Consider the following 26,771-nt stretch of genomic DNA (forward strand, 5'->3'; position numbering starts at 1 on the left):
CACAGTTGCAGTTAGTAGGTGTAGCTCATGGAGGCTGACTCACCTGTTGGAAGCAGTAACCAGCAGGACTTTGTGTGCATAAAACAGCTTTCCTTCCACTAGAAAAGTTACATCAGACATTTCTTTATTGTTTAGAAAGTGAGGATCTGTTGGAAAAAAGATGGGACAGGGAAAAAAGTTTAAAATGCTGCAGCACGCCAAAGAGAAAATGCAAAACCACTGTGGAAATTGTCTCACTGAGATAAAGCTGAGTATCTCACCAAGCCGGGCCGGCAACGTCTTTTGTATTTCAGGAATGTTGGGTATAGGACTGCTGCCATAGCAGTGGGTGAAGATGGCTGCAAGCTGCTGGTTGATTGAATCATTCTGTAAGGAAGAAGGAATTTATATCATTAGTGCTTAAAAGTAGGCTCCACAGGCTGTAATAGTTTGCTTGCTGCTTATATAATAGGAATCTTCCTTTGCTGCTTTTAAGGACTACTCTGTCTATAAGGGCTCTGTGCAGAGAGGCCAACTCAAGACCTATGCACACAGGTGAATTTCACCACAAAAATATTCTCAGCAAATTTATGGCACACATCTGTCAAGGAAAAAGAATTACTTTAAGAGAGCTCAATCCTTACACAGCAAATCTCCCCCGACTTCTACACAACAAAATCCACAGCATGGCTTATCATCAGGAAACTGTTCCTAACGTATCAGTTTGTTGCTTGGCTCTGCACTATTTTAAAGTTCAAATTTTGCATTAGTTTTTAACCATCCAGTCCCTCTCCCTGCTATCTCCAGGGAGTCTACAATGATATAGGCCCTGATCTTACTCCCACTGAAATCAATGCAAAAACTACCATTGAATTCAATGGAAGCATGGTCAGGCCAACTTTTAGAAAGAAAGAAAAAAGATTGCTATTCAATAACAGCTAATAATATTGTTCAGAAAATTCCAGGAAGGTAGATGAGATGCTACCGACAGTCTGAGCTCCCTAGTACTTTGCAGGTAATCCCTTTCGTTACTGTAAACTCACTCAGTTCCAAAAGCCAATCACTAAAGTGGGGTTTATACAAGGATTTCCATTAAAATAAGCATCTTTGACATGGAGGAAGCAAGTATTGGATCCCTCATGTCTTGATCCCTGGTAGTGCATTATTACATAAGCTTGGGTAAACACAGCCACGGCTGTCTGTACATCCATAATTCATTCGGGCCCTGACATGGGTTTACGTTGCTTCTAGTACAAACAATAATCAAATAATTGTGAAACTCCTGGCTCAAAGGATTTGAACTTCATGTTGTTAAAAAATGAATGATTACTTTGCTGGTTTTGAGGATATCAAACATTAGCTGCAGCCCTTCGTTAACCAGCTCTTCGTTATAGTCCTCCTCCTTAATAGTGACAAACTCCCGTAAGAGGTTCTGCACGACTGAATAGCGAGACTGGTAAAAGGTTGTCCGTAATGACTCAATCCACACATGAAGCTTCCATGGGATTCCTGTAACCAGACACAAGGGAAAGTGAGTGGGGGGAGGGTAGTTGCTGAAATAGCAAGCAAGAGGGTATTTCCTCTCTTACTCTAATCATCATCCGTATTTAAGTGGCTCTTTTTATTTTGAAAGTGCTTTACAATTTACACAACTAATTTGACCTCCCAGCAAATCTGGAAAGCAACTGTACCACTATCCCCATTTTAAAGGTGAGGAAGCTGAGTCACTGAGGAAAGCTCAGGAAAGCAAAGTGACTTGCCCATGGTCACAGAGAAAATTAGCGTCAGGACTAAAGATTAGAACTCAGGAGTTCCTGTTCTTGCCAAGCCTGCTATTCCTTTAACCTTCATTTCATCCACCGGTTTTCTCTGCAAGCATAGCAGCAATCTGAATTCTGCAGATTAGCTGCACCATTACAGAATAGCCAATCTTATATAAACCCATTGTGATAGCTATAATTCAGTATTGCGGCATGTTTGTTCTGATGAGCTATCTTATTTAGACATGCACATTTCAAAGTCTTCAGTTGTCTACCTTACAGGTGTAAGAATAGGTGCAAGCCGGGTCCTCAAATCCTATTCCTGGGCATTGACTGTCTCTGGTTTTGAGAGCTCAACTTGAGACACTTCAGAGGGGCCTGAGTTTTCAGATGTGCTGAGCACTCACAACTCTGACAGACTTCAAATGGAGTGGAGTGAAGGGATCAGCTGCTCTGATCTTCAGGTCCCAGGCTGTTCCAGAAATTGGGGCACTCTAAATCAGTGGGCCCTTTTGAATATGCAGCTGAGTGATCAGTAAGCAGTTTGATTTCTTTTCTATTTAAATTAGAGACTACCCTATTCCCCCATCAATGTGTGTCAGATCTGAACTTGATGGTGAAGGCCCTTCTCCTAGTGACCTGTAATCCCTGCTCTCGCAGAGACAGGTTATTAGGGTTCTAGCTACTTCAGACCTGCCTTACCAAGTACCCGGAGCTCCATGGTGATGTCCACGTAGCCATGCTCAGCACTGTAATACATGGCCTCCTGCAGGGCCTTCATCCTGGTTTTACACAGCCTGACCTGCCCCTCGATGGAGCTGTCCTGGCTGGAGGTGTCACTCTCCACTCCCTCAGCTAAAATCTCCTCCAGCGAGAGAACATCTCCCTTCGACTGCTGAGGCTGGGTCAGGAGCTTGCGCAGCACGTTTCTGTGGAGGAAAAAGAAGAGGAATTGCTCTTTAATAAATTAAAGGCCCACAAACCAGACAGGCCAGGCAGGGTGATTTGAACCCAGAAGTCCTGGAAGCCTGACTTAGTGACTCATTTCTTTCCAGAGATGAACCCCTCCTCCAGGGGTGCTGGAACAATTTTTACAGGGGGATTGCTGAGAGCCATTGAAGCAAACTGTAAACCTGGTATATAATGGAAACCCCTTCAAGCTAGGGAGTGCTGCAGCATGCCCCGCACCCCTAGTTCCAACACCTATGCCTTCCTCCTCCCCCCAGAGATGGAGCTGGGTTCCTCTAATGATTGGGTCTTTAAACATTATTATGGCAGTTTAGTCAGGACTGGTTTCATCAAATCCTGTGAGTGTTTGCTTTGTGTGGCTGGCAGACCAGCAATACTAGCAATGGCTTGCCCCTGTCCAACACCAGAGGGTCCCATTTAGAATTCCTGGGTCCTTGGTTTTCCTAGAGATGTGAGAAGCCTTAAGGGACAGATGTTGGCTATCCAAGACAATTAGGCCAACATAAGATGTTGTGCTGAATTGCCACTAGCTGGCACTCTCAGTGCACAAAGAACTGGATTTTACCCTTTCTGCATGAATTGATACTACATAATCTCATGCCTTCTGATCACCCTCCCACAAAAATCATCCAGAAATAGGAGGCTTAACTTCATTATTTGCATAGTAAGAACATGTTATAGAAAGAGGACTCTTACTGTGGCACAATTAACCCATCGGATGCTTTACCATAAGACATTGCACAATCAAGGATGTTAACACTGAAAAGATAAGGTGCAACATTTCACAAGCTCTTGAGTCATGGGAAGTAGCATTAGGAAAATGTTTGTCGGTATAACTACATCACTGTAGTTCCTGGGGAGCCAAGTCTTAATGCAGACATGCTGCACCAATATAAAGTGGGGTTTACATTGTTATGATTCAATTTGGTAAGTTACCAGCATGCGCTGCATTGATGTAAGCCCAGTTGTACACTGCTGCAGCACATCTAGGTTAAGGGTTTGGAATTGGTGTAACTATATCAATGTGGTTACACCAAAACTAATTTTTCTGATGGAGACTGAGCTAGAATGATTTCCGGATCAGTTTACAGATAATGAAATGTTATTTCTAAATACCAACCCTGCAAACACAGCCTGGAATGGAAGAGCCAAGCTGGTTTTTTTCTGATTCACACATCATCTGTATTAAAGTTTCTGCAGACCTAATTCTGCCCCAGATTGCACCTCAGGAACCCCATTGCCTTCAAATTCTGCCTCCAGTTATACACGTGCGACCCACATCTTCGGAATTGTGCCCTGCAGTTGGAACTTAACAATTCTGTTGTTGCTGCCTGACCCAGAAACAAATCCAGCTCCTTCTCTCCTAGCTATGGTGGCTCTGTAGTGCTGCTAACAGGTGTGAAAAAAGCAGAAGAAAAACTTATTTGCTGACTTTAGTGACTAAAATATAGATCTGCAAACCCTGCGGGATTGCATCTGTTGAATAAGAAGGTGCCAATTTTACACAGTTATTCTGGGAATAGAACCACTCAAAGTGATAATTACTTTCCAATGCATTCCTTCAAAAGTAAGTGCAGGGTCTGGCCACACTGGAGTCAGAATAATGCTAGTAACTCTACTGCATTAAAACATGGCTATTGCCGGGAGGGTTCTAGCAACACTTCCTAGACCAGTGTGGATAGGGATTTTTGGTCTAGGAATTGTGGTGTAAAGCCATGCTACAGCCTGTGTGCGATGCGGGTACCCTACAACAAGAGACCTCAGTGAACTTGTACAACAATTGTATACGAATCCCCGCACTGAGAGGGTCTTCAATTTAAGGCTGATTTTGAACAGAGGTTTACCTGTGCCCATGTGCGGCTGAGTGACTAAAGCAGTTCATGTCTTCGTGAAGCGATGAGGACATCCCATTGACTTCCAGCATACTCAGGAGGGGGTCTGCGCCCCTACTCAATAACAAACTGACCAGCTCATAGTTCCCTAAGAATTGGCAGAAAAGTAATGATAATTCCATTTTCCAGCATCCTTTAAAAGGCACTTCTATAGCACCCCACAAGTGTTAATTAAGCCTCACAACACCCGAGAGGGAGACAAATATTATTATCCCCATTTTACAGATGGAGGAAACTGAGACACAAAGAGGCTAAGTTGCCCAGTGCCACACAACTAGTTAGAGGCAGAGCTCAGAAGAGAACCCAGGAGTTCTGGCACCCAGTCCTGTATTCTATTTGAAGCACAGGCACGTCTTTATGTATAAATGGGGGGTGGGTGGGGGGGAAGGGAGGTATATTTTACTATATTTTTAAAAAGTTACATTTCCCTCGTGTTTCAACATCTTGAATTCAAACTACATTACAAGCAGATGTACATGCATCTGGCTTCAATATGGACAGATTCTCAGTTGTCAGCTCCTGCTGAGTGTAGCTAAAAGGGGGTCCAAAAGGGAATCTGGGGGCTGCTCTAACTTTCTAGCTGGCTATGGCCCGCAAGGGGTCATCCTGCAGCCGTGGATAACTGGAGCACCATGCATTCCAGCCACCCTCCATCCCTGCTGCCAGAGGCTGCAGGAGTGGTGGTGGGAGAGCCAGCTACAACAGCTTTGGGGACAACCTTCTGCTCCCTTTATGCCATTGGGATGGCACAAAAAGAGCAAACCAGAGAATCCATCCCATAATAATCAGACTTCAAACAATGGAGAAAGAACAGAGGAAAACCAAAATGGTAGGCTGCAGGTGAGGGAGAAGAATAATGATCTTTGAGCTGGCACAGGTGAGTCCTTATATGCCATGTAAACCCCCGACGTGGCACCTGCTTGGAAAACAGGCTCAAGGTGTTGTTTCTTTTTTAAACGAATGAGATAAAGCAAAGATCTTTGTACAACCTAGGATGGTTTTTCCCAGTGTGACTCTTGGGCTGACAAAAGGTGTTAGTCTGACAGCCTTGGAGGCTATTCAGCTCCAGGAGAGGCAGAGGATGGACAGTGGCAACCTAACTTTCCCAATGCTGCCCCATGCATGCACTATGAGGGAAAGCACGCTGCAGTCCCACTCAGCACTTGGCTTCCCTGCTGAGGCTGTTGGCAGGAAGTGATAATTAGTGACAGTGGTAAATGTGGACTGAGCTGACACGCAGCAGCACATTTCAGGTCGGTCACCAAACAGCAGATGGCAACAGCTCTCAGATACTGTTAACCTAGGCTAGGCTTCCACTAGTGATTTAGGCATGAAAAAAGTACTGTATCCCATTATCTAACCCCCGGAAGCTACCTACTCCCCCACCAGTTTGAAATTTTCATTACACCTTTCATTGTTAATTGGCTTAAAGTACAATGCAAAGTAAATCCCAAGTCATGTAACTAAAACCTAAACATCTGACCCATACTTCTATACTTCTGCCATAGTTTTCCTGTGATCTTGGGAGTGAGAACGTAAGCATCTTATTTGACTCACCTGCCGCTGAAGCCAGTTGAAGTGGGGTCTCAGCATAATTATCCTCACCGCTGTTAACTGCGGAGCCCTCAACATGGGCACCAGCATCCAAGAGCAGCTGCAAAAGACCAATCAGAGACAAGAAGTTCAGAACCGAGCAATTCAGAAAGACACAACAGAAGAGCCTGTGTGTTGGGAGGGAAACCCATTAGGTCCGTAGCAAAGGGTGAAAAACACAAAGGGAGCTCAGCAAAAACTAAAGGAAAAATATCCATCGCAAGGCAAACTCACCTCTCACATGTATCTGTTTGTTGCCTGCGTCTGGGACTGAAGCCTAGGGGCTCATGGCTAACATCTCTTTAGGGATTTATTTATTCTTCTCTCTTTACTGTTCTTGTTTTTTTTGTTTTTGTTATACTCAGTCTAGTACTGGTGAAAGGTATCAGATGGACAGGAGACTAAAGCCCCCTATTTATTGTATCCCAGTGGGCACGTTTTCATCTGATCTCCAGACTCAAAAGGGTTAGATGCTTTTGCAGTGTGGGAAATCCCTGCCATTTGGTTACATGCTGTGCAGGAAGCAGACAAGATGGCTAACGGAATTTGCCACAAGAGCCAAACTGCTCTGTCAGAACCTTAGGCCCTGCAAATTCTGGATGACAAGACTCCTCGGGCTTCCCTGATCTGCCACCCGCGAAGCCTAATCCTCATTCGGGGCATAAACTGTGTCTTTACTTTGGCCAGGGTGTTAACCAGCCCCCACCCTGGGGGAACTCTTTGCAGGCAGACTGGCGCTAAGCCAGCCGTAACTGGCCATGGAGGAGTGGGGACAATATCCTTTTCAAACATTTGAAGTAGCAAAAAGTAACAAAGTCACATTGACACCATCATGTGGAGCGGGATCAACTGGCAGGAAATGGAGGCGACTTAGCTGTAACTGGAAGTTCTTTGAGATGTGTCATCCCTAGCTGCATTTGACACGTGGTGCCCATGCATGTAAATTCTAACAAGCAGTGTCCATTGGCCTGCACACACGCAGTCATTCACCTTGGGCTCCAGACTGAGGGCGTAAGAGGCAGTGTGGGCCGATGCCTCTCCAGTTCCTCCTTGTACCGCAAATCTAGTAAGATCCAAAGCAGAGGGGATGGAGGGCAGATAGGGACCACACATCTCAAAGAATTTCCAGTTGCTGGTAAGTAACCTCCATTTCTTTTTCGAGTGCTGGTCCCTATGTGTATTCCACATGTGGGTGATTGACAAGCGGTACTCAGACTGGAGTGGGGGTGCAAGAAAGATGCTTGAATTATTGCAGTTCCCACTACTGGGTCTGCACTGGAGGTTTAAACTAGCGTGTAGTGTTTAATGAAGGTGTTAATGGAATTCCAGATAGCTGCCTGCCTATGTCCAGTAATGGTATTTCGTCCACTGATGCTGTAGAGGCAGTTTGTGCTCTGGTGGAGTAGGCCCTTACCCTGTCAGGTGGAGGGATGTGCACTAATTGGTAGCACGTGATGATGCACCCAGAAATCCATTTAGAGATCCTGTGAGACAATATAGCTTGTCCTTACAACCTCTAAGTTATGGCAAGACAGGGGCTGAGGTCCCAGGGGGCGGTTAGGGGCGGTGGTCCCTGGAGGGGGCGGTCAGGGGACAAGGAGCAGAGGGAGTTGGATGGGTCGGGGGTTCTGAGAGGGGCAGTCAGGGGACGGAAAGTGGGAGGGGGTGGATAGGAGGTGGGGGCCAGGCTGTTTGCAGAGGCATAGCCTTCCCTACCCAGCCCTCCATACCGTTTTGGTACCCTGATGTGGCCCTCGGGCCAAAAAGTCTGCCCACCCCTGACTTAGAGTACAAGGATAAAAGCTGGAGAAATCCGTGGACACAGGGATTCTGACACAGGCCATGTGGTGGTAAGAGGGAACTGGAGAGGTTATGGCCTGTGCATGGCTCTTATGCCCTCGGTCGGGAGCATGAGGTGAACTACTGTATAAGTGCAGGCCAATGGACACTGCTTGTTAGAATTGCCAGACTCGGGCACACGTGGACCCACTGGGAAATACACATAGGGAGCGGCACTTGAAGAAGAACCCTTCATTTATAAGAACAACAAAGCAGGTCTGGGCATTTGTATTTCCAGGCAGGGGCAGACACCCTGTTGACCATGTATAGCCATAGAGGGCAGCTAGTTGGGATTCTTTCCTCTGGGAAAACCACTGCTCCTCTACTGGACAGAGTCACAATCATCCAGCTATATGGCATAAACCTTACACTGCTGGTAGTTGATGGAGTTAATCTCCTTTTAATTCACATGGCAAGAACCTGTGCTTTTGGAGCAGGAGGATCTGGGTTCTATTCATGCTGCTGGTATGGCATGCATTTCTGAGCAGCCATAGTATGCAGCACAATGACAATCATGGAGCCCTAGGTGGTCACCAATTTATTACATCCCTTGCCTCGGCACAGACTGGATGTATGATTGTGCCTGGTAATTTCACATTTACATTTTCAGCATAATATTGCTGGTGGAGGACAATGACTTTTTCTATTTACTAATTTATTTCTCCCTTGATGGAGAAGCTAGATCTGGCAAATCCAGTCATGGATATCAAGAAAGAGGCAATTCCACTGGGCTTCACTACATTCAGAGAAAGCGGAGATAGGACTCTTTCAGTGATGATCATTGTAGGGAAGGTTTTGACATTAGATTTAGAAGTTTAAATACTTAAAACATCTAAGTGAATAAACACTTGCTGCAGGCAACATAATACGGCCCAGAGGAGCAGAAGGCTAAGTTCAGTCCAAGGAGCCTTGTTGATGTATTTCTCAGCACTGTCTCCTGAGAGTATCACATGTATTATCTCACATGTAAATTAAAATTGTACAACCTTTGAAATGCAAAGAGTGCACTGGCAACTTGCCAAGGACATGAAGGATGAATCTAATTTGCATTTATATTTGCATACATTTGTAAAACCAAATATAAAAAAACCCCACATTAGCTTATAGTTGTGTCTTCCTTGAGAGCTGAATAGAAATTGCTTATTGCCTCACCAGCAGCTGAAAACCTCCTGTGGATCAGTTTTGACTCACTCTGAAGTTAGAGAGAGAGAGTGGGTACCTTGGAGGGCTCCACAAGGCACCCCGGCATCCAATTCTGCATGCTCTCTGTGTGAATTCAGCAGAAAGACTGGCAATGAGCATGCACAGAGCTTGCAGGAAGGGAATCCAAATGTACCTAGTGAGCAAAGGAGTGGCTGGATGTAGCAGCACTCCTACTGATGATACATTCAGAACCCATTGTAGGAGAGTCAGAGCTTTCAGGGCTGGAGCATGCAAAGGGAGCACAGGGTGCTCTTCTCTCAGGAGCGGGCTTCTAAGCAGGAATGGACAGGCAACTCAATTTTTGCACCTATAAAAAGTATCCAGGCCATAGCTAATACTTTCAAGAAACATGCTGACCAAGCACTCTGCCCATACTTGGGCACACTCCCCTGAAAGCACCAGTTCACCAGACACCATTGTTAGTGGCTGATCCACATTGTTTTGAGGCCAGAAAAACTTAAGACATTAATATACAAATAGTAATTAGAAAAAAGAATAAGAATTTGTAGAATGTTTCATTGTCAAAGCCTTTCCAGAGCTTAACGAATCAACCCCCACCAACACTGTAAGGCATGTCACATTCCCCTCATTTTACAGGTACATGGATAATCAGTGATTTTAAAAAGACCAAAGCAACAAAGGGAACCCAGTTCTAAGCTTGGTTTAAAAGCTAGGAGGTCCTGGCTCCCTGCCCTGTGCTCAGAGAAATAGATCACCCCTCATTCTCTATGTATATTTTAAGGATTCATCACAACTGTGTCTCCCTCCCCTTTGCTTACCTGAACTACAGAAATGTGTCCATGTAGCACAGCAAAGGTGAGCGCAGTCCAGTGCCGGCTGTCGGGATGGACTGAGGGATATCGGGGATTGCTGCCAGGAACCTGGGAACATGAAAAGCTCAGTTATTGACCATAGCAGTCTCTGTCTCTCTCCCATCTTCTTCAGACTCTACTGTAACTGGCATTTCCCTGGGGAATAACAATCCCTGGTAGTGACAGACTGACACCATTCAGCGAGTGCTGCCTGGGCTGATCATTGTGTTCTCTCGTCTGGGCTTCTCTAATGTGCCTATTGATTTCCCTTAGTGGCAGCCCTTTCCAAAAGGAGACCTTTTTTGCTCCCTTTGTCAATCATTATTTCAGCCACTGCGCACTCCAAGGGGCTTTGGGCTTTATTTCTCCCAAAACCTTGAAACAATGAGCTCTGAAAGTAAGTCTGGTGCACAAACTCCACAAGCTGGAGCTTTTGGTTGCCGGGAGCGATTTCATAACCGATCCTGCTTATTTACAAATCAAAGATGAGCAGGTTTTCTGGTTTTGACCCTTACTTACTGGTATGTCCAAATTTGCTCCAGCATCAATCAGCATCTGGACCATGGCTTCATCTCCAGCAGCACAGGCATACATTAGCGGGGTCACGCCCTTCAGGAAGAAAAGTCAGCAACAGTTAGCCTGTATCTACAGGCCTCACAGCAGAGAGTCCATCGGCCAAAGGGGCTGATGGAGCTGGGTCTGCAATATAGGTGTGTGTGTGTATATTTATAATATATATATAAATAATGTGCAGTGTGTGATGTACATACAATGTGTGCGTGTGTGCACAGGGGATGTATATGCATTTGTGATTTCTGTGTGCTGCGGGGGAAATCAAGACATTAAAATAGGAATGTGATATGTCCTACATTGAATAAATAGCAGATGAGCTAGCAGTCATTTTAAATGGGTTATTTAAAATCCTAAACTTTGCACTGAGCCATGTTTTTAGAGGCAGCCCCTTTCCTAAGGCTGCAGGAAAGGAATAGAGCTCCTTGCATCCTCCTTGGCCAGGGGAACTTAAGCAGAAACAAACACAGAGAAGTTTACTTGGCAAATACGATCTCCATTGGCAAAACAATATTTGTTAAAGTATTTCAGCACTGACAGAACATTTCTACCCATAAAATCTCTCTCTCTTGCTTTCTCTCTGTTTAAACAATGACCAGCCAGAGATTACTCATGAGCTAGACTGGCCGTATTTACAAACAAACCACTCCAGAAATAGCCAAGCCAAGTAAATGGCCAAAATGCTTTCATGATGAAATAGACTGAAGCTCACGTCTCAGGTTCTTTCACTTTTCATTATCTGGGTTTTTTAATTTTTTTTTATTTGATTGAATTTTTCACAAAGGGGCATGTCTGCACTAATCAAACAATAATCTAGCCTCATTCTTACAAAGGGGCCTGAATCAAACCCTGGATCCAAATGCCAGGTGTGGAGTTTGGATCCCACACATGCTGCTCAAGCTTCTCTCTGAAAAGGCCAGAATCTGAATGCCCCCAGACCTGGGACAGTTCTGATCCGAAGCTGGAACTGCCTTCTCTGGGAATGCTTGGAGCTGGGGTTTGGCTTTGATGCAGGCACATGACAAGGGTAGGAAATTCAGCTGTAGATTCAGAGTTAGAGCTGTGGTTTAGGTTCTGGGCCATCTCTATTTGTAACTAGAGCCCTGCCAAACTCAGGGGTTCAATTCTAAGGGGTTTGTATAACTCCATCTTTCCATTTGAGTCATGGGCCTTTTGCACTCCCCTCCCCACAAGTTTTAATCTGCATTTCAGGTTCAGATAAAAACCAAGAACTCAAAAGGAAACTCACCCCAAATCTCTGAGTTTTATTTTTTCCCCACAAAACCATATGAAACCAATGAGTAGCAAATGGCATCCATTGGAAACCATAAATCAGCCCAAGACATTGCTCCAAGCTCAAACCTCAGTAACCCTACTCTGAGTATTGAGGCTACGACTAGAGCTGGGTCTGAACAAACACTTCAGACAAACACCTTCAAAATCTGAAACTGGTTCTGAATGGTGGGGCCAGCGGCTATCTCACTTCCATCTGATTGGGTGGCCCTTACCAGGAAAGTTTTGTCCAGCTCTGCTCGCCATGAGTGGGGCAGTCACACCTGCCTATAATGACTCAGAGATTCCTGCCTACTGTGTAGCATTTTAAGAATGATTTCCTTTAGCCAGGGTAAGTCTAATATGAATGTATCAGCTGGGCTGGCTAGGTATCACTCTGGTTAATGCTCCACTCTGCTGTCCAATAGACCTGGGTTCTGTTTCCAGGCCTTAAGTCAGTTTTCCATAGGCATGCTGGCTCTGGCACATCCCATTACAGAAACAGGTGCCAGCTGCAAAGTTCAGATCTGGATCCAGATCCCACATATGGTAGAGTTGACATCTAGGGTTTTGATTTAACCCCATCCTTAGTTGGTAATGCAGCAGAGAAAGCATGATCAGACCTTGGGACTCTGAAAGAAGAGAATCGTCTTGCATTGTTTCACAGTGATACAAGTGGCTAATCACAGAACAGCAGTGTCTCCCTAGACATCCTCCTCCAAGCCTCCTTAGTCAATAAGATGCTAGGATGCTGGGCTGTAAATTTGGGAGAGGTGTCCTCTGTTGAGGACATGCAAAGTAAACACCAGTACAGCAATCCTTAACACTAATTCAATGAAATCCTCCAGTAGGATTGGCTACAATATGACATCAATCGGGTGATAATGAGACTATGATATCAACTGTTTACAAAGTTTTAAACCCCTTAGCTTGTGCTGTCAGCAAAAACCATCGAAGTGCAGAGTTTGGCTGAAAAACAACCCCCCACCCTCTGTCTGGCTGAAGGGAAAAAAATTGGCAATTGGCTCTGCGCTGTGATTTCTTTGGTGTGAGGGTAAATAAATCAGCAGGTCACTGAACAAAGTATCAGAGGCAAAAAATATCAAAGATTTGTTTTGAAAGAACAAAAGTCCTCTGGGCTTTATATCCTGAAACCACAAAAATGTGAGGGAAAAAACCCCCCAAGTGGCAGATTTTCACAAAACAAAACAGACTGGAGCCAGCTGTATTGTTTTAAAAGTGGCGCTAGTCTTCCTCCAGGCTGTCCCACAAATGTGTGCTGTTGCCCCTATGCCCACAAAAGCCTATGTAAATCAGGTCATTGTGCATCTAATAACTCACCTGTGCACAACCACCTTGCATGGACAATGCTTGTTTGCACACTTACAGGCAATTTCCCCCCCTCTCCCCCACTCCAGAAGCAATAGGTGTATGTGCATTTGTGAAGGTGGGTCTATTTTAAAATATAGTCTGCAAGCCTGCAATGATGTGCAGCACTATAGATATTATACAATCATAGAAGATTAGGGTTGGAAGAGACCTCAGGAGGTCATCTACTCTAACCCCCTGCTCAAAGCAGAACCAACCCCAACTAAATCATCCCAGCCAGGGCTTTGTCAAGCTGGGCCTTAATATGTTTGTCAACCTTTCCACTCCTAATAGGTATCTTGCTGTCCCCGAATAGAAGCAGCTCCTGCTCATTGCCACAACTATTGTACTGTCATCTCAAAGTAATTTTTTAATTCAAAGTAAATTCAGTGCAAGGAAAGGTGCCCTGTACGGAAGTCCACTGTTAATCATTGGGACAGAGTCAGTATGGGCAGTTCCAGGCTATTTGGTTCATGTGCCTCAACTCAGATCTGAAGAGACCACTTCAGAAGTGAAAGGATAGAGAAGTCATCTGCCTGCTGAGCTCTTCTTGGCCTCTCTGTAGAGGGTTCCAACTGGGGCGTTAAGAGCAGCATCTAACTCAGTTCATACAGGTCACCCAAAAGCCATCAGATAGTAACACCTTTTGGTCACTCCTCATTGACCTGGCCTGAATTTCAACTGGAGAACTAGTCACTGGCAGCAAGCATGTAGGTATCTTAATTTTGCAAACATTTAGGTGCAAAACAAAATCTAGCTTTCCTATTATATATCCTGAATACTAATCTATCCTCCATTTCTGCTGAAGACATGCCATAGAGCATTCCAGGGAATGCAGCTGCTCACCAAGCGATGTAGAAACAGTTCTCTTTAAGAGTTCACAGGCTAACCCAAGCTAGAACTTGAGAAAAATACCTGAGTCATCATGCATTGATTTGCCTCTACAAAAAATATTTAATTTGCTCATGCAGGAAAACTTTCTCAGGGTCTTCTCATATACCTGATCATCCATTGTGTTAACCCCATCAGGTCCCAGTGCCTCTATAGCTTGGTTGATTAGATCAGTCCTTCCACAATTTAACATTCGGAAACCCAGGTCCTGCTGGAATTTTTCAGTAGCAGCCTTAGCATCCAGTCTTCGGAAAGAGCTAAAACAGCATTCAGGTCTGTTGAGGACAAAGGCCAAAAAGTGCAGCAATCATTTCAGGAGGGTTTGTGTTTTAAATAAGCAATTAGTTATAGTACTGCTTCTCCAGATGGCTTTATGCTCCATTATTGGGTTTTTCTATTTTGCCTGCAGAAATGTTTGTTATATAATTGTAATGCATCAAATGTATATGAAATCATATTCAGAGAAAGAGAGGGAGAAGAACTCTGTTGAAATAAAAAGTACAAATATAGTTCCATGATTAAATAATCATTATGGCTCTATGTAAGAGCCTGGCTACTATTCCCAAATAAGATTTTGCTTATCATGATCTTTTATCACCTTACTCCCACATTTTTTCATCCCTGCATTATAATGAAGATTGTCCATATCTTCTTTTGGGTGGCAGACCATTCTCAGATCCACCCCAATAAAAGCAAACTTACTCCTGGGCTATATTTATATTAGGCTCCTTTCCTTCCATTCTCATCCTCTTGACAGCTACCAAGCTATCTGCTTCTAAACAAAGATAAAGGAGTCTGGAGATTATTGTAAATCTCCAGACTTATCTTTTGAGAGACATCTGAATTCTGAGGCTAGGAGCCTCTCTTGTGCACTGAAGGAACATCACCAAGTTGTAGGCATTTCCTATCTCAACTGAACCTTGACATGGTCACCCACATTGTGTGATTTCATTTGCTGCCTTCTCCACTGGCAGCCTGTCCTGACACGGGCTCTTGCGCAAACTCCCAGCTGCTGCAGTATTTGGCTGCCAACTTCCTTTGAAAAATTAGACAACCTCAACATATTTTAACCTCTTTTGAAACTTTGCGTGGGCTGCCAGAGAAGTAATGCATTCATGGTTTTAGAAGGCTGTGCATGAAACTTACGCAGGGTCTCAAACTTATCTGGTAACTTTTCATACTCTTGTCTTTGCAGGCTGATGACAAATTGTGACCAGATGCCACAACAGACTTGTCCAGTTAGCAAAGTCCTTCACCCATCTAGTGGCTGGCCTAATTGTACGTGGGAGTCCAGCACAATACCACAGCCAAAACTCATATGAGGACTTTGGTGATCTACAAGCATGAGGTACACTAGGTGAGAGTCCAATGTGAGCCTCTATCCAGTGGAGCTAAGTAGGAAGATTGTTTTGGTTTAAGACTAGACACTATCAAGAAGTTGCCTAGGGCCACACAGAATGACTTCTTGGGCTAATACACTGCAAGCGCTTGCCCGTTTAGTTCTTACTAAGAACTTGCCTATACTAGGTGAAAAGGTGTTACAACACCCACTTGGTTGGAATACCTTGCACTTGTATTGCCTGTACAAAGCCATGCAACAGCATTTTCCAGCCATCCCTTTCATTTTACAGGTGTTGGTTTGCAGTGCCTGGGACAAGGCCTTCAGCTCAGGCCCAGCTGAGCAGGTGCCACCTACAATGGTGTTTCTCCCCATTGTGGACGGAAAACCACACTGCAGCTATGACTAGATGGGTTCAGTAGGTCCCAACTTCACCCCACAATGCAGGGACTTACACTTGAAAACCACCTCAAATCACATGCTCCTAGCAAGTGGGACAGGTGCTTCACGGGCTATGCAAGTGTCCAGGGGCTATCCAAAGAAGTGTCAACTATGCCCAGGGCAGAACACGATCCTTCAGAAAGGAGCTAATGTCTAAGTATTTCCTAGGAAAAATTCAGTAGGAAGGTAATATTACAGTCTTGGAATTTTGTTATTGTGAGAGATTTTTCATGTAGATTGTCGTTATTAGGGCAGGTCAGTGAAAAGGTGTCTATGGAGGAGTGAACTGTCTGAATCATCAGGCACTAGACAAAGATGAATGCAGTAGACAGGCCAATAGCTACTGCCAGAGGTAAGGTAACAGGCGAAGGACCAATGACCACTGCTAGAGGCCACAGGTGGACAAACAGTCAATCCTGGAGGTAGGGTAAGTGATTAGATGGACAAGCAGACCACACTGCTATGATAAATGTTATTATTATGATACTAGATTCCTATGTTCCCCTGAGAACAATTAGCTTCTGTCAACTTGAAGTCTAGTGAATTTCAGTAAATGAGTTAAATGTATTTTCAGGTGCTGTGCCTGCCCTTGAGCTGCGACCTTACTCTGTTCATTTGTTTGGCTCTGCAGTCACATTGTCCTAGTTTCAAAGTAAGTGCTCTGTGCAAAACAAGGGGAAACTCATTAACCAATGCCACAGAAATAGTGAAACTGACTACACACTGACTGCTGTCAAATACACAAAGTGAGCCATCTAGAAAAATAGAGAAATACCTTTGGCTCTCATCTCTCTGGGTTACAGTGATCTTAGCTATGCTTGTAACAATAGGTGAGGCTATCTCAGATAGCTGAGTGGTTTTAAGTTGATGGTGTCCATTTAAGCAGGTAAGGTCAGGGTGAGGAGTGATGATGTTTATAGATCACTTTTTGAAATGATACACTGAGAGCATTGGATTGAAAATCTTATAGTCACTGTCTCTCAAACAAACAGGTGTGGAGAACTATTTGTCTAAGAAATCTTTATCAGAAGATAGATATATAAAGTTTTAGGACAGAGGTCATTATAACAGCAGCACTTACCCTTCTACACCGCCTTTCATCCATAAATCCCCCCCAAGTGACAGAATCCTCCTGCGAAGTGCGAATTATCATCATACTTTGTAGACGATGCAATGGAGGGACAGAGCAGTTGTGATTTGCCTATGATCACTCAGTAAGCCAGAGGTACAGCTGGGAATAGAACCCAAGAGTCCTGACTCTCTGTCACTTGCTCTAATCACTAGACACAATTGCTTCCTGTAAGTGAGAGGGTCATGTCATTGGCACTACAATAGGGACACCTCCCTCTTTTCAACACCTTTTTCACGCAGCACAGTCAATGTTCCCACCTCCAAAAACCCCATCATAGGGAATACTTAGGGCCTTTGGGATAACAGCTTAGAAAAGAAGGGTCAGAACAAACCGTTTATGAAGTTCAATTCTGACTTGTGATTTCTGCCCTCTGCTGCAAACATGATGTGCATTATTTGATGCAAAAGCTGCCTTGGTTGCAAAGAAAGATTTATGGTATGGTATATTTTGGTGAACAGCAGGAGAAAATATATGGGTGTGGGAAGGAAAAAAGCACTTGGTATTTCTTACAGATTTTTTCTTTCCCCCTGTAATCAGAACAACATGGATAGAAACCTTCATCAGACTCCTTCCAAGAGCCAGTTTTGAAACTCCCCTCTCAACAATCAGAATACAGAACTGAATTCCTGTATATTCCACATGCTGTGGCTGAATCCCTGTCCTCTTTCCTCCCCCTCACCCCATTCATTCATATGAGAGTATCTGGATTGCCTGGGTTTCTAAAGGTGGCTTTGTAGTTTATCAGTATGTACTCTCAGCCTTATTTCTACCTTAGCAAACTTTTTGTCTAGGAATTTCCCTTTAATTTATATCAATACACTTCTGAAACAGAACCTGAAAAACCCTTTCCTCTTTTTTCTACATGTAACCTAGAAATTAAGGAGCCATTTGTGTTTCATATACAATATCTCTCTATTGAATTTACAAAAACCTGTGGAGATTAAAACAGCACAGGATACCTTTGAAGTGGGAAGCCTGAGTTTTGAACAGTTCATTCAATCTAGAGGAAAGATTGAAAAAAGAACTATGAAACTAAGATTGAAAGGAGAACTACTGAAACGAGCAAGAGAGAATGCTGATAGTTTGCCCTTCTACAGTGCCATCTCAGAACCTCAGAGCCTTTTACATTGTTTATTTCAACCTTTTGTGGTAAATATTGAGGCACAGGAAAGTGAAGTAACTGCTCCTACGCCACACAGAGAATCAGGAGAAAAGCTAAGACTAGAACCCAGAAATCCTGACTAAAAACCCCTTGCTGCAACCACTAGATTCACCTCCCTTCTTCGCACAAAAGACCTACAAGTAACAGTACATTTTTTTCCTTACAATGTTAAAAATATCATTTATTATTGTTTATATGTCCACTGCAAGGTCACCATTAATTAAATGCAGCAGGATTAATTTGAGGAGGAAAAATTCACTTTGCACTAATGTGTACATTTCTAGCTGGGGTTCCACAAAGCAGTTTCACAATACCAAAATCAGTGCTAACACCAGTAAATTTAGCAGAACATAGACAATCATTGAAACACAAATGAGTACTAGCGGCCCCAGCTTACTATAAAATTATGAGTAATCCATGTGTGGAGGAAGGCTCTCTAAGTCTAACATTTTAGACTTAGGCTCTTCACCAGGGTATTTAAAGAGGCAAAGGATGATCTTGTGGTTAACACTTGGGCCTGGGAATCAGTCTACTTATATTCTTAGCCTGCCTCTGCTGCAGACTGTGTGCATGACAGAGGGCAAGTCACAATCTCTCTGTGCCCGATCTGTAAAATCAGGCTAAAACTTCCTTAGCTCACAGGAGTGCTGTGAGGCTAAATTCAGTGATGTTTATAAAGTGTTTTGAGAACATCCTCCAATGGAAGGTGATACAGAAGGACAAAGTGCTATGATTATTATAACTGACTGTAAAGATAAGCCCACATACTTCAGCTGCCGTGGTTCGCAGTCCAGTCCTGGTAAGAGCAGCCTGGCCGTCTGCCTGATATCATCGCTGTCCACAGTTAAACTGCGCCGATGCTCAGCGTAGGTGATAGCCACTCGCATCCACTCCATCAGCGGGGGCAGAAGCATGAAGGGCCTGTGCAGAGAGTGAAGAGACCCGTTACAGTCAATGCTGGTTTCTTATCTTGTATGGTGAGATAAAATGTACTCCACAGTTTCCTGGACATGAATGTTGGGAAGTGGGCCAGAAGGCTCCCTGTTTTATCACTGCATAAAACTCCCCCTGTAAAAGCAAAGTCTGCCTCTTTAGCTGAGTGCAGCTGACTGATAGTTTAACAGGTAAAAAAACTGGATTTGGGATGAGAATTTTGACAGCTCAGCCCTGATTATCTGAACTTCAGTTTACCCCAGACGGAGTCATGTTGAGTTATGTGACAGTGTGTGAGACTGAGTGAATAAAGAATGGTGCCTCCTGGTATCTGGGCCACAGAAGGTTATGAGGCCTGCTACTGCTCCTAGCTATCAGCAGGCTCTTTTCGCTCAAGTGGTTGAGGCTTGTGGTTTTGGAGCTGAAGGGGTTGTCCTAGCTCCTCATGTGTGAGTGATTTATATAATAAATGCACCTGTTGTCTCTAGAGAGACAAGGTGGGTGAGGTAATATCTTTTACATATACAAATATAACCTCACCCAACTTGTCTCTCTAATATCCCGGGACTGACACGGATATAACAATTCTGTTGCCTCTACCACATGGGATTTGTTACAATGATCTGACCATCCGTTATGACATTGAAAATATCCTTGACTATTCAATTAACCAAACTTACTCAAGGCTCCCCCTTGACATTCGGTTAATCCATGTTTTGTGCTGTTAATATCAATGGCTCTTCTCACTCTACATTCCTTGCACACAGAGATCAGGTCTCCATTTCTACACATTTGGCCCTCTAGGTCTCAACAGAGCTGTAAGAGCTATGTGTCAGGTATGTTTTTCCACAGACAAACATCAAACATGTACTTTCAGTTTGGAGGACTTATTTTAGACTGAAGGGGAAAAGGAAAACAGATAAAGAACTAATATGTCGTCTCCATGAGAGAGTACAGTGTGTGAGAGACTCACTCTGTAACATTACTTAGATTAGAGACTAACAAATTTATTTGAGCATAGGCTTTCGTGAGCTACAGCTCACTTCATCGGATGCATTCAGTGATGCATCCGATGAAGTGAGCTGTAGCTCACGAAAACTTATGCTCAAATAAATTGGTTAGTCTCTAAGGTGCCACAAGTACTCCTTTTCTTTTTGCGAATACAGACTAACATGGCTGCTACTCTGAAACCTGTCATTACTTAGCTTGTAAACTCTTTGGGGCACAGATCATCTACTTTTGTGGTTGTACAGTGTCTAGTACAATGGCGTCCTGTTCCAGGACAAGTGCTCCTAGGTATTACAGTAACATACATAATGATAATAATGTTTGTCATCTTGGGATAACTCTCAGGGAATGTCTGAGACAGGCTAGGAGGCCTCCTTTACTTTTAAAGGTGCAGTAAGATAGAAAACAGCCCTACAGTTACACAGGCATATATAGCACAGGTAGCTGGGTACCTGATTTACAGCCTCGAATGTATCAGCGTATTCCCACACAGCTAGCCTGACAAATGATGATTTGTTTGTTTTTTCCAAAGGCACCTGCCACCCGAGTGCTAGGCTCAAAAATACCACGTATACTTCAAAACTCTATAACTAAATCCACCTCAGAGTTGATTCACAGTAGCAAAGAGTTGTTTCCCTTTTGAACATTTAAACTGGAGGGCTTAAGGGAGAGGGTGCTGCTTCTTTATAAAGTTCAAATCAGTCAAACACACACAACAGAGGAATATAAAATGACTTGGGTATTAATGAAAGTGGCTGAGACTGAAAGGCATTTTCAAAGTGATGCATAGGGAGATGGGGGGGGGGAAAGAATTGAAAGCACAAATCCTGTTAGAAATTATTACAAATAATGGGATTTTCAAGCAGAACTCCCTGTGTAAGGCTTTGAACAGCCATGTCTTCAAGTTGGAATATCTGCACATCAAAACATGTACCATCTGCTTCCATTTTGCTACTAGAAAGGTGCATGCTAACCAGGCACCATGATTTTGTTGCATACAAAGTGCACAGTTTCCCCTCGTGCTCATTTTTCTGCTGTTCTCAGCAGAAGAGAAATGCCCACAAACTCACAGACCCATTCCATCACCTAGTCAATGCCCCCTGACTAATGCACAGATGTTCCTGACAGTACATTCCCAAGCACTTTATCCAACCTGCAGTCATTTTAAATGAGCCAAGTTATGAGGCTTCTAGTGCTTCCCTTCAGAAGATTATCTCACAGCTCAATAGGATCCCACCAGTAGGAAGGCTGTCCTGATATCCAGCTACATTTCCACAACTCACTAGGCTTCTTTCCCATTCCGGAATGTGTGGGATTCCCTCCTCTGGTGATGTGATACCAGAGTCAGTCACAAAGTCACCAGCAGACCTGGAATGTGAAGGGCTTGTGGGATAAAAAAAGTTTCCTGATCTGAGCAGAATTTTCAAAGGCTTTAAATCTCACTCCTGAGCAGGCAGTAGGTCACGTGGTGACCAAGAGGGAATGACTTCAGACTGTAAAAAAGCCCATCTAGTAAAGGGTTTGTTCTCCACTTGCTGGCTGCTCTTCTAATTTTAGTTGCTTTGCTCGTGTTTCACTTACCTACTTGGTCCATTAGACCCTAGAAACCAAGCCTGTGAGGCAGAATTATCACATGTAGCCAGTCTGTGCTCAAGAAGAATATCACTACAGCACAGAAGTCCAATGGGAATAGGGTTAAAAGGGAGCTGTCTGCATAGCTAGGAAACAATAGCAGCCTAATTTACAAAGGTTCAGAGTATCTGTAGCTCCCCTGGAAGTCAGGAGCTCAGCACCTTTGAAACTCAGACAAGCACCTAAATGTAGGAACAAACTGCCCAAACCATTGCAGTCTCTGTTGAAATGACCTTCCTGCCAGCCTTGTGCCCTCAGAAGCGTTGCTTATTTCATTGCAATAACTTTATGCCCAGCTACAGTGTTCTCTTCCCCCTTGCCCCAAACCCCAACACTCCATATTACTATGTAAGTCAGAGGGAATCGTTATCTCTTCAGGTGAGTGACCAAAGATTTCAGCTCCTGTTTATCCGTGAAAGCTTTACACGTCCATGGGACTTCTGCCCTGGGAATGGATTTCCTTTTATGCCCCCTTTTACACAATTATTTCCTTTCTTCACAGCTCATATGACCCTCCTAGGCATGCTCACAGGAGCAGCTTTGTGTTACTTTACTCCCCAAAAATCTGTCAGCAAAGATCCTTGCTGCTGTTATATGATCCAAACTCTCTGAGAGACAGACCAGTTCAGTGGGATGAAATGCCAACACTCTCCACCCCCTCACAAAATAAATGGTACTATCGCACTACCTGGCCTTTTACCCTGGGTGCCCTTTGTCTTCAGGCAAATGTTGATTATTCCACAGTTTGGAAAATATGGAAAAAAAATTGCAGAAAATTAATGGGAGATGCCTCAAGTTGAGCAATAAACTTATGTATGTGCCGTGCTCTGCACGACACATTTTCCTTAGGAGTTTTTGACATTTAGAGACATTTGGCAGCCCATAAAACAGAGTAATCCAGCTCTGGAAAAGGTTCTGACTCCCAGTGCCTGGATTACAAGGGCTCAATACAGTCCAAGAACATACTCTGTTTTCAAAGCAGAAGAAAGCTACCGTTGCTTCATTCAGTTTCTCCCAAAAAAGGGGGGGGGAAGGGCGCCTTAAAAAAACCAAGTAACCTAGCATGAGAGTTAGGGAAGTGCATGATAGCGATGCACAGAATGGGCATGTCTCACATGTATATCTTGCAAAGTGTGAGATTAATATCTGACAGTGATATGTTGATGATGTTTTAACAAGAAACTCCTGCATTTCTCTTGCCCTTCAGCTTGGGATAAACTCCATGTTTCCAGGGGTGGTGACGGGGATACGTTCTTGCAGAGGGGTGAATCTACTACTCCCCCTCCCTCATTTAAACAAAAATGCTTTCTCAGACCCATAGTCAAGGAGGGAGGCAGTAACAGGACTTGTCAAAGGAAGTTACATTAAGTTCACTAGCAAAAACGGTTATAACTGTTCCTGGAAAATAGACTGTGCTCATTTGATTAGTATGGCCCACTATTCAATTAGCAAGTGAAGATCATGGAAGGGGGAAGGAGATATCCTCCCATGGGGACATGTTTAGAAACTACTTGGTATTTAGTGCCAACTTGTCTATTACAAAGGGTAAAATAGCTCTTCAGAAGTATTTTTACCCACACAACCTCTCTGCTGCTAAGTGCAATGGGATAGGCTCACCACCTGACAGGCTCACCAGGCTGAACTGGAGCTCCCAAAATGTTGCTGACTTTGAAACTCTCCTTCCAGAAGCAGCAGCCCCCTAGGGACATGCCCCCTCTATTAAACTGTTTTTACTGATGAGATTGGAAGTTTGATTGATTAAGGGAATAGTGCTGATATAAATAGACTTCTCTAAGCCATCTGACATGGTAACCACATGGCATTTTGATTAAAAAAATAGAATAATATAAAATTAACATGGCACATATTAACTGGTTTAAAAGCTGGCTAACTGATAGGTTTAAAAATGTAATGGTAAAGAGGGAATCATCATCGAATGGGTGTGTCTCTAATAGGGGCTCACTGGGATCGGTTCTTGGCCCGACGCTATTTAACATTTTTATTAATGACGTGGAAGAAAACAAAATCACCATGGATAAAGTTTGCCGATGACACATAAATTTGGGGGAGTGGTAAATAATGAAGAGGCCAGGTCACTGAGCCAGAGCAACCTGAATTGCTTGGTAAGCTGGGTGCAAGCACATGTTTTAATATGGCTAAATGTAAATGTATACATATAGGGACAAAGAATGCAGGCCATACTGACAGAATGGGCACTTCCATCCTGGGAAGCAGTGACTGAAAAAGATTTGGAAGTGGTGGATAATCAGCTGTTCCAGTGCAACGCTGTAGCCAAAAGGGCTAATGCAATCCTTGGAAGCATAAACAGGGGAATCTTGAGTAGGAGTAGAGAGGTTATATTACTTCTGTATTTAGCACTAGTGCAACTGCTGCTGGAGTACCGTATCCAGTTCTGGTGTCCACAGTTCAAGAAGGAAGATGGTAAATTGGAGAAGGTTCAGAGAAGAGTCACGAGAATGATTAAAGGGTTAAGAAAACATGCCTTATAGTAACAGACTCAATGAGCTCTATCTATTTCACTTAAAGAGAAGGTTAAGGGGTGACTTTATTACAGTCTATAAGTACCTACATTGGGAACAAATATTTAATAATGGCCTCTTCAATTTATCAAAGAAAAGTAGAACATAATCCAATGGCTGGAATTTAAAACTAGACAAATTCAGACTGGAAATAAGATGTGAACTTTTAAACTGTGAGGGTAATTAATCATTGGAACAACCCACCCAGGGTCATGGTGGATTCTCCATCATTGACAATTTTTATACCAAGGCTGGGGTTTTTCCTAAAAACTCTGCTCTAGAAATTATTTGGGGGATGTTCTGTAGCCTGTGTTATACAGGAAGTCAGGCTAGATTATTACAATGGTCCCTTCTAGCCTTGGAATCTATGAAAGACATGGGTTAGTCGTATGCAAAGAAGGGGAGATCTCCATGAGGGCAGGAAGTTACCCCAATATCCTTCCATTTGAACACTGGTATAAAATGCTTGGAGGATGTCTACACTGGGGTGTAATTTCCATCTTGGATCAATGTACGCTTGTTAGCACTGTAGCTGCAGTAGCATGGGCTAGCCATCCAAGTACTTACTTAGGGTCCTAGATGGGAGGCCAATGTCAATTGAATTTACTGAGCATTGCCCCAGGGGCTTCTACTCTTCTTGTTCCCAGAGTCTCTCTACCTCCTCCCTGAAGTCTCCTCTGTCCATGTCCCATGAGGCTCCTCTCTGCCCTCTCCCACACCCAGATGACTAGGGCATTGAAGAGTGGGGGTGGAAAGGAGACATTCTGCCTGCTGCCTCCTTTCTTCTCTCCCTGTGCTGGGCTCTGGTCTCCTGCTGTGATAGCGTGAGATGCATAAGGGAGCGAAGAACGGGGGCCAGCAGTGGCATAGCCGCGGCAGAGAGGAGAGCCTGGTGTTTGGAGAGAAAGAGGAGGATGTCTTCTGCTGGCAGGTCAGGCAAGGCTGGTCCTGGGACATAATTGGAATAGCCCATTATTGATCTGATATGTCCTGTGCTGGAGCACTTTATACTGCCAGGGCAGTGATGGGACTGGATGATTTAATAGATCTTTTCCATTTGTAACTACTACTACCTAATCCTAGGTAGCTGCTTTAAATACATGCAAACCTGAGCATCTCAAAACACATGTAAACACCATAATTCACACTCTGTCAAGTGTGAGCCACATTAACTCCTCTCCATGCGATTTATGGGAACTATATGCAAACTGCACATGGACAGAAATCACAAATCTTCAGATGTATGGTTTTGGGCTTGGTACTGTACACTGTTTCCATTGGCACCAAACAGAGACAGAGAAAGAAAAGACAAGGGAGAACAGCTGACTTCCTAGCTATCAACTCCCAAGGAAGGAGACAAAAACATGCCTATTCACAGACAGAGAGAGGGGTAGGGGCTAACACGGAACTCCTGTAGAAGTTGGAGCCAAACAGTAATACCTGACCCAAACGACACCCACATTTTGACCCAAACTGCATGGCTGGGCCCATTTCATGATGTGGTGATGTGGGTCAAGGTCATTGTCAAAGAATGAGTTGGCCCTTCAAGGGAGTTGTGGGTCAACCTCACCTTTGCCAGCCGTAGCCCCTCTCCCCCAGGAGGAGAAAATGAGTGGGGTCATGTAATGGGGAGCATGTGACTAAGACCCAGGCCTGCTGGGATGGCAGTCTGTGGGTGAGTCAGAGGAGAAACTCCAGTTAGAGAAGACCTGGGCATGAGTGCTCTATTCAAGAGCAGGGGAATAGCCAGGAAAAGACCAGAGAAGAGGCCCAGGCTGAGTAACTCTCTTAAGGTGCTTTGGCAGAAGGCCTGGGACAGAAACCTGCAGGGAGCAAGAGCTTGCTAAGAGGAAAGCCTCAACATGGACAGGGCTAAGAACCCTGCACCAAGGATGTGACATAGCTAGGAAGGCTGGGTGGAAGATATGTTGTTCTGAACTTTACATGAATAAACCAGACTCCCAGAAAAGGGAGGGTTATTGAGAAAACACTCAGATTGTGAGTTTTATTAACTAGGGAAGAAGGGAACCTGAGGCAGCAACCAAAACTAGACCAGGTAAGCCCTGCTACAGTCACCCAACAAATCAGTGGCAGATTAGAACCCCAGACTCAACTCCCAGCCCCTTGCTTTAATCAGCAGAAAAAAACTGCTTCTTTTAATATTAATATTCTTTTAATATATATTTATGTATGAACACAGAACAATAATATGCAAGTGATTTAGAAAATGCAGGCTAAGACATGTTCCTGGCTCCAAAGAGCTTCCATATAAAGGACTCCTATTTCTTTCAGAGTCCAGATATTTTTCTCTCCAGGAGACCTAGCAAGTGTGCTGGGACAGGAAGATAGGAACTGCTATACTGGATCAGACCAGAGGTCTGTCTCGACCAGTGTCATGTCTTTGACATTGGCCAGCACCTGATGTTTCTAAGGAAG

General features: G+C 43.9%; 1 protein-coding gene across 1 annotated transcript in view; it reads right to left on the minus strand.

The window, feature by feature from the left end:
* The window catches only part of ABTB2 (ankyrin repeat and BTB domain containing 2), a 193,015-nt gene that overhangs the window by 9,125 nt on the left and 157,119 nt on the right, over positions 1-26,771 (minus strand). Inside the window, exons 4-13 of the mRNA XM_084630910.1 lie at positions 18,991-19,143; positions 14,258-14,423; positions 10,567-10,656; positions 10,015-10,116; positions 6,158-6,254; positions 4,553-4,688; positions 2,442-2,668; positions 1,310-1,488; positions 261-366; positions 44-146 (exon numbers count right to left, since the gene is read on the minus strand). Coding sequence (XP_084487036.1) covers positions 44-146; positions 261-366; positions 1,310-1,488; positions 2,442-2,668; positions 4,553-4,688; positions 6,158-6,254; positions 10,015-10,116; positions 10,567-10,656; positions 14,258-14,423; positions 18,991-19,143 — 1,359 coding nt within the window. The remainder of the gene's footprint in view (positions 1-43; positions 147-260; positions 367-1,309; positions 1,489-2,441; positions 2,669-4,552; positions 4,689-6,157; positions 6,255-10,014; positions 10,117-10,566; positions 10,657-14,257; positions 14,424-18,990; positions 19,144-26,771) is intronic.

Source organism: Lepidochelys olivacea, assembly GCF_965140295.1.
Source record: "Lepidochelys olivacea isolate rLepOli2 genome assembly, chromosome: 6".
Classification (NCBI taxonomy): domain Eukaryota; kingdom Metazoa; phylum Chordata; order Testudines; family Cheloniidae; genus Lepidochelys; species Lepidochelys olivacea.